A 9,344-nucleotide genomic window follows, 5' to 3' on the forward strand; every position below is an offset into this window, starting at 1 on the left:
ATTATTTATGCTAATTGCTTAAGCTAATATCACGTGATGCTAAACACTCTTTAATTAGGATGATTAGATAAAATTTAGTAAATCTGTGTCAAAAAGTTGGCAATGAGTAATCAATAATAACTGTCCACCCATATGATTCTTTTGAAAACTTGAGCTAGAAACTGCTAATCTAGCTTGCTTGGCCTAACCAATACTTATGTATCTGCACGTCCTTTCACCTTATAGTTTTGCTGCTCTAAATCAGCTCGAGGGACAAAAACTAAGAACGGTCCACTTTTACTCTTAGGTGAAGCTGTATTTTAGACCGATACCTCACATGACTTTTTGCGCAGCCATGCGCAAAAATTTTGATCAAAATTGAGTGGTTTTTGTTGAAAATCTTTGCACATGTGGTTTATATTTACATCGAATGAGACTCATTATTGTAGGTTGTAAAGATATATCAGTGTACCAAAGTTGAAAAAATCCATAACAATTAAGTATCTTTTTTTATCAAATAAAGTTTCCATACTTTTGGTGCGAAGAAAAAAAAAAGAAGAAAAACAAAATTGTAGATGTTATATCTCAGGTATTTCTTAATGGATTACCTTGAAATCTGGTATGTGAAGAAAGAGTCCAGTAGAGCACATCCACTGAAAATGTGTGATAGTTTGGATTACCACAGTCCGAGATACAGGCGGTGGGAAATCACTAAACTATCACCCCTGTTAATAACACACAGTGTATCCTGCAGCAGGCTGTCTTGGCTGCACGACACACTACCGTGTGTCTTGATGTAGCCCTAATTTTAATTATCTTCATTATTGTTAATTAATATGAAAATAATGCCACTTAAACCTAACTTCAGAATTAAGCAAAGGCATACAGATTGTGTGTAGGCCTATTTCAATTCTCATAGGGTTATCTTTTTTTGCAGTAAAATTACTAGTAACATTAATATTGTCAAAATGTAGTTATATCACTTATAAATAAACATCGAAGTTAATGCCATATTGGATTTGCAAATTGTCGTATATAGGCCTACATAGTTTATGAAGACAAATAAACGTAGGATATGCTTTATAAAACAAGTATTAAATTAATGTTATTTCATTTTATTGTTGATTTTGTCATTAATTTTTTTTCCATAATTCCATCAGTTGTGTCAGCCTTAAGTCATTAAATGTCAATAAAGTTTATGAATTACTATTATGTTTAATACAGCCACGAAGTATGAGACAGGCCAATATAGAAAAGTGTATACTGACACACAATCAGTCTTTAATTTGTATGTGTTTATTTAGCCACAGTGTAAATTACATGTTTGACACACTAGCCTATTCTCATCATGCCATTTATACATTGCTGCACAATATTCAGTTATTAAACAAATAATAACTGTCAACAGAACACAATAGAGGACAAATTGTGTGGTTCAGTGTGGTATTCTAGACTGTTTCATACAGGAAACATTTTCTGAGGAGTTAATGTGTTAGTATACAAGCAGGATTGAAATATGTATATTCAATGAAGATTCATTAATTTCACATGACTGAAAATATATTGCAATGTACGTGTGTGTGTGGTACATATATTTAGAATTCAAAACAAGCTTGATGAAAATGTAATACTTCATAATCAAAGTAAATATGTCACAAGGTATAGGCCATAACGTGGGAGGTATAAAACTTGTCCTAGCCTTTGGAAGTAGGATCCACATAGCTGTAGGGATACACCATCTATCAGTCTTAACTTCTGTTTGCCAAGTCTCGCATATAAAGAATGAAATAAAATATAGGAGCAAGATATGGGTGCTCAAGCTACTACATCCCACATCTATCTCACCCTTCACTGCCTGCAGACAGATGTGGGAAGATGGCTGCTCTAAGAAGAAAAGAAATACAAAAATATATCAAAAGGTCCTAATATTGGGGGTGTTGAGAAAGAAAAACATTTCCTGAAATTGGCATTCCAGCCCTCAATATGGAAGGAAGAGCTCAAATCAATCAGCTAATATTAGTAGTACAACAGAAAAAAAAAATTTATACTGAAACAAAACCCATATAAAGTTATCTGAACTATTATGACATCTATAGTCGACCCCTAAAAGTCTAATGTAATTACTAATTTCCAGATTATTTTCTATCTTTTATAAGCTCTTATATATCCGTGCATGTTAATACTCATATGAAAATAGTGCCAAGGTGTTTTGTTTAAATGAATTTAGTAAAAAATAGTTAATAAACAATTTCAAGCATAATATATTTAATTCCTATTTATTGATATTTGTGTCAGATATTTTTATGTTTATTACAAAAATATTTTAATAAAGTTATCTAATGTTTGTTTTTTAAATCCATTAAAGATTAAATTTTTTAATTGATATTTCAACATTAGCAGTAAAATATTGTAATCTGTTACAAATTTTACAGAATGTTTGTGAACTTATAATAGAAGAATATGGAACATTACTGTTAGGAGAGGGTAGGCCATATATTGGAAAATAAAATAGTTTCTTTTATAAGAATATTTAAATTAATATCATTATTAAATATTTTAATTTCCAGATCTAAATAATGTGCTTCTAATGAAGAAATTGACATATTAACAATTTCTAATTCTACTGAGTAAATATTGTTGATGAAATTATTTATTTCAGGATTATTAATACTAATTAAATCGTCAATCAATCTATAAGTTAAAAGCAAAAACATTCAGATTTATACAACTTTCAATAATCTTATTGTCATAAAAGTAAAGATATAGATTTACAATGCAAGTAGAATAGTTAACTCCTTTTACTTGTTTAAATACTTGTTCTTTATGTTTTTGGAGGTAAAATTATTTCTTCAAGCAATACAAAAGGATTAGAATATTAATCTAGCAACAAATTCATAATTGATATTAAGTTTTACAAAATATTTGTTATATATGAGGTTGTGAAATAAAATGTTTGAATAGTTTTAACTTGCTCACAATTATTTAAATATTTCAAAATATGTTTATTATTACCACTATTTTTAATTTTAATTCTATCCAATAAAATATTAGGTAATTCATTTAATAAAATGGCTGGTTGTTAAGTAATTGTTTTCACTGAGCTGGAAATAAATCTAGGTTTTATAGAAGATTGTTCAGTTTAAGTATTGTATACGGGAAAGGTAAATCTGAAAAAGGATTTGATTTAGAATGAAGTTTTTACAAGCTGTAATCAAATTATCAATTACTGTACCCATAGATTGATTAACCACTTTAAATGTTTATATACTATTAATTTCATTAATCATAAGTTGTGCATAAAACTTTTGACAAATAAACCTGAAATTACAATTACCTTTATCTGTGGGAACAGTTACATATTTCTGTTGTAATTGTTTGATTGTATTTTTTACTTAAAAAACGTTATATCTATTAGAAATTTTCATAAATTCAGTAAAATAGTTAAATTAATATTTACATTAAAAGGAAGGACTGCTTTAAAAACAGCAAGACCAAACCTGTGATAAAATACAACATATATATAATTCAAAACAATCCATTGTAAAAATATAATAATGTGTCCTGGCCCTTGGAAGTGACTGTGGAAATAGGACTGACATAAACGTGTTGATGCACTGTCTTTCAAAAAAAGATCTCAACCATCGTTTGTCAAGCTTCATGTGTAAGGAATAAAAGAGTAAAATAAAATAAGAAGACCAGATGTAGGTGCTCAAACCTACAATGTCCTAATGGTAGGACCTTTTCATGGGTGCTCAAACCTACAATGTCCCAATGGTAGGACCTTTTCATGGGTGCTCAAACCTACAATGTCCCAATGGTAGGACCTTTTCATAGGTGCTCAAACCTACAATGTCCTAATGGTAGGACCTTTTCATGGGTGCTCAAACCTACAATGTCCTAATGGTAGGACCTTTTCATGGGTGCTCAAACCTACAATGTCCCAGTGGTAGGACCTTTTCATGGGTGCTCAAACCCATAATGTTCCAATGGTAGGACCTTTTCATGGGTGCTCAAACCTACAACGTTCCAATAGTAGGGTCTTTTAATTTTTCTTATATCTTCTTCTGAGAGCAGCCACCTTTCCACAACTGTTCGCAGACAGCGAAGGGTGATGTAGACTTGGGATTTCGTGGGCTTGAGTGCTCACATCTTGCTTTTTTATATTTTACATGGGAATCTTGTCAAACCGAGGTTAAGATAGACAGACAATGTATCCTGCTTCTTTAGTTATCTCCAAAGGCCAGGACACATTTTATATTTCCCACATTATAGCCCGTGTGTGCCCTGATGAATTAATTTATTTTGGTTATGCAGGGTTAAATTTGTTTGAGGTTTGTTTTGAATTATAAATATGTTGTATTTTATTATAGGTTTGATCTTGATATTTTTAACTTAGTCCTACCTTGTGATGTTAATAGTAACTTAATTTTCGATAATATTTACGTTTATATGCCTCCCAGTGGCACAACGGCATGTCTGCGGACTTACAATGCTAGAAACGGGGTTTCCATACCCGTGGTGGGCAGAGCAGATACCCCATTGTTTAGCTTTGTGCTTAACTATAAACAAACAAACGATACGTTTATATATATATATATATAGACATCTGCATCCTAAATACAAGGTCTGAACTAAGATGCGAATATATAGAGTATAGAACGAAAAATCGGAAAAATCATAAGGTATTTGTAATTGCAGGGGTGTTGACCCCCTAATTGTTTTTTCTGCGGGCGTCCTTGCATTTGTTGCTTAGAGTATAAAAACAAAGCATTACCGTTATCTTTTTATTGGTTCGGAACATGCCTGTGAACGTTCCGAGACTTTTACTGACACTGACTTAGCCCCAAATCGTATCGATTCTTACCGTGTTTAATAATATTTCCAGCAATATTTGCTGAAGATGGTTTGTAGTTTGCTCTTAATGTTTGTTACAGAGTTATTGACTTTTTATATGTGAGAGTACCAGTAAAATCTGTGCTTCTTTGTTTCGGTTAAAGATGGGCGTTTAGTAGAATTCTGTATACAAAATACAGTTCCACTTAACTCATCAGACCAACAGTTTTATTTCTAACATGGCCCGGCATGGCCAGGTGGTTAGGGCACTCGACTCGTAATCTGAGGGTCGCGGGTTCGAATCCCCTTTCAGCCGGTCAATCCCACTATTCGTTGGTAAAAGAGTAGCCCAAGAGTTGGCGGTGGGTGGTGATGACTTCCCTCTTGTCTTACACTGCTAAATTAGGGATGGCTAGCGCAGATAGCCCTCGTGTAGCTTTGCGCGAAATTCAAAAACAAACAATTTCTAACGCTGTTTATAAGACATCAAGTCTGGTGGTTTTTAACGCCTAATATCTTGAAAAGAATGGTGTTTGTATCATATTCTTTCTTATGATATGTTTGATTTATATTTCTATTTTCAAACATATTTGTAGTTGTTTTTTATTATTATTTTTATTTTATTATTTATATTATTATTTATTTTTATTATTTCTGACAGACAATTTTCAGCATTTTTGATATAAAAAAAAGCATCCATTATTATTTTTACGAAATAAACTTGCGATGTAGTATGTAATTATTAAAATTTAAATAAGTCTATTATACATTTCTTCGAAATATTGCCATTTAAAAAGTCTGAATTATTGTATAGACAAAACTAAATTTTATTCCTAGACGTTAGCATTTTGTGTCTGGTTTCTTCTAGGAATTATGGGACGTGAGGGAACGTGCAGCCGAAGCTCTGCTTCACGACGGTTACGTCTACTCTTACGATCTCTCCCTTCCGTCGAAAGCCTATTATCATATTGTACCTGTTATGAAGGACAGATTAGGGAGCAAAGTGAAACGTTGTGCAGGATACGGACACGTGGGAGACGGAAACTTGCATCTTAACATCACGACTCAAGACTACGACCCGGAGGTTATAAAGCTGATTGAACCCTTCGTTTACGACTGGACAACGAAGAACGGCGGCAGCATCAGCGCCGAGCACGGAATGGGGATAAAACGTTGTCCGTACTTATCGCTCGCCAAATCTCCGAATTCCATAAAACTGATGAAAGACTTGAAAGCTTTAATTGATCCTAAGTGCATTTTGAATCCGTACAAAGTCTTCCCTTACGAAGTAAACAGCTTCAGTGAGTTCTAAAAAAAAACCTTCACGTAAACAAACGTACATTTCCAAATTAAAGAAAGTTCGGATCTTGTTAGAAACATTTATGAAGTTATTAATATTTTTAGAATCTCACGTTATTGTTTAACAATATAACTGAATGCTTGATTTACTAAATACAGTCGTAATTTCATCCTCGTGATAGAACTGTCCAACTTCTATCTTTGTTAATACAATTCTATATAGATATCGGGTTATTTGAGAAAGAAGGAATTACGGGTAACTTTTATCCTTTTTTGATTTATGATTTGTAACTTTTTAAAAAAAACAAACATATATTTTTAGAAGCTATTCACAAGGTAATGCGCATAAAGTTGCATCTAGTGACAATTATTTCGAGTATCCAAGATGGCGACAAATTTTCCTTCACAGAATAATAAATAGTTCATGATACACAAGCCAGGCGTTCCAGAACGTGGGATTTTGACATAATTAATGGATAACATTCGGTCCTTCAAAGATGTCCTTGTCCACCCACTCCAGAGGAAAGTGAATATTTAAATCCTTCCTTTATTTTTTCAAGAAATCGTATATTCTTCTTATAAACTCATTCCATAAGCCACGTTAGAAAACTCAAATTGTCTTAATTGGAGCCTAGCCTGTCTTTTTTTAACATCTCCAATACACGGGAGTACAATGTCTTCAGCAAACTTGACTATCAGTCTCATCAATGTAAATAAAACGGGAAAGGCCCAAGGACTGACCCTCTACTAGTAACAGTGGTCCAAACTGACTGGATAATAATAATATATTGCTTTCTCCTATTCAGCCAATTTACAATCCAATTAACCAGTCGTATCCCAACCCCTTCCTATGTAGTGTCCTTAGCCAATATTTTGTGTGGAACTTTATTAAAAGCATTTTGAAAACATAACTGCATGAAATTTGTGTACTTTACTTCGTCCACATGACAAGTAACATTCTAAAAAAGTAACAGATTAGTAAGACAACATTTCCTTTTAGCAAATTCATGTTGGACTTTCGTTCATTAAAATACATTTTACTAAATTATTTTGTAAATGTTCTTTTACCAGACTAGAATTTTTTTCCTCTGTAGAAGTAAGACAATATGGCCTATAATTTCCATCACCCCTTTAAAAATTAGAATACCTAGGAATTCTTCAATCCTCAGACACCATCCCACTGTCTATTGATCTACCAAAAACGAGAAAGTCTCATATTTGATCTTTTAAAACATGGTTTGCTGCTTTATTTTTAATCTTTGTCTTTCTATTTACCTTCTCTGGATCAATGTATGCATGGTGTTACTTCCAGTATTCCCCTAGGATGCTCAGGAATAATGCTTATGGTGTTACTTCCGGTATTCCATCTAGTAAGTCTTCAACAAAAACCTTGCAATCAACATCCTTAAGGTCGTAATCTCCATTTTAACTACCTCTAAATTAGTTTTAAAAAATCTTTGCTGCTTATATGTTGCTTGAAATCTGTTAGAGCTTCTTAGTGTTGTGAGTTTAATTGTTTACCGAATGTGTACGGGTCGGACTGACCCTCGTATTGTAGAAGGAATATTAACTATAATTCCAACTTTACTATGTGTATCTACAGGGAATATGGCAAGGTTTTAATAACATGTTCAGGACTGTTTTATTATAGAAGTATTTGTATTTAAGGTTATGTCTGTGAAATCAGTCTGACTCAAACTCGGTGCTAGTTACAGCTCTGGTAACAGTCAATTCCGCTATTTCATTAAAGGTAGGCGGTGGGTACTGCTGATGGTTGACTTCCTTCTGCTCATCAGTTCTAAATTAGGGACTGGTATGCCTAATATTTGAAGCCCGAACTGGTTATTCAGTCCATGTGCTGTACACGATGTTGTTCAGGGCACCACCATTGAACAAAGACGTTTTTATTATTTAAATTTTATGTTTTAATATTTGGCTCTTTTCATTTTGCCAAGTTTATCATAGTTACCATAGCTATTGTAAAATAAATAATTATAATATTATATAAGAGCATCATTAATTCATTGAGAGATAATTGATGTATGATGAATTGTCATGTCTGAAGAATTCCCTGTTTCGTTGGGCTTGTACGTGCACTGATTTGCAAGTTATTTGTATATTTGAAGTTTGATGGTCGAAAATTAACGAGTAATGAATACTTCAACATGAAGTATTTGTTTTCAATGTAAAATAAAATAGTTTGAGATTGTTGGCTGTTAACGAAACAAATGAACAACGTGGTTAATTAGAATAACAGTCTAATTTACAAATGGTTACCGTGGCAAAGACCTACTCAGTGTCAATCATTTTGTGCCACTATGAAAATAATGTAATTATTAATTCTAGCGAGGTGAGAGCTAGTATTTATGATTAAGCAAGCCCAAAAGACGGTTATACTAAACGATATAGGGAAAGGTGCGTAAAATATAAGTATTACAATAATTAATAAAAATGAAGGAATGCAAACGTGCACCCACACATGATATTTAGCATCTCTGGAATGGTGGAAAGGGAATAAAATAAGAGGTGCCAGTTTTTGTTATTGATTTTTACTGTATTATTTGTACTTTGATTGATTATGTAATGAAACCATTCATTTCTGAACCACGAGAAAATAGTTTGGAGTATCGTTTAAGGAAAATTTGAAAAAAATAATTTCATGTTTTAGAAATACACAGAATTGAGCAGGACAAAGATTCAATAAAACGTAAGATATATAGAGATAAACAGACGATTCTGTGTATTGATTATTTAGTGTATAACGCCACCTCTCCTTCGTTTGACAGTGTTTGGGTTTATTATGTGTCAGAATGTTGAAGACATTGAGTAATTTACATGTTTCTCAATATGTATCTCGGTGGTCGATGCCTCTATGGTAATTATACATAAAGTTACGGTCCTTGGTTCGAATTGGGAGTGGGGCTCATGCCACGTAACCTTGATTAACCTTTTCGATGTGTATGTGCTGTATTTGTTTTCACAAGTATTAAAAGTTATCAATTGTTATAAGTTTTCATGGATAGTAAGGTAAAGGTGACATATATTTTAAACGAGAAAACCTTATTTGTGTGCTGTGCTAGACTATATTCTAATTGTTAAAACTAAATTTACATACATTAAGATACTTGCACGAAATGTATATTACAGTTCCACACCATCGTTAGCCCTAACTTGTACAAGTTAAATTTAATAGTTAAAATTTCAGTTTTATTGCTGCGTTCCAATTGCATTGT

At 32.7% G+C, this 9,344-nt stretch overlaps 1 protein-coding gene across 1 annotated transcript in view; it reads left to right on the plus strand.

The window, feature by feature from the left end:
• LOC106470011 (D-2-hydroxyglutarate dehydrogenase, mitochondrial-like) overlaps nucleotides 1-9,125 on the plus strand; it is a 37,937-nt gene extending 28,812 nt beyond the window's left edge. The window contains exon 8 of the mRNA XM_013930531.2: nucleotides 5,681-9,125. Coding sequence (XP_013785985.1) covers nucleotides 5,681-6,124 — 444 coding nt within the window. The 3' untranslated portion in view covers nucleotides 6,125-9,125. The remainder of the gene's footprint in view (nucleotides 1-5,680) is intronic.
• The last annotated feature ends 219 nt before the right edge of the window (nucleotides 9,126-9,344 follow it).

Source organism: Limulus polyphemus, unplaced genomic scaffold (assembly GCF_000517525.1).
Source record: "Limulus polyphemus unplaced genomic scaffold, Limulus_polyphemus-2.1.2 Scaffold3770, whole genome shotgun sequence".
Taxonomy (NCBI): Eukaryota; Metazoa; Arthropoda; class Merostomata; order Xiphosura; family Limulidae; genus Limulus; species Limulus polyphemus.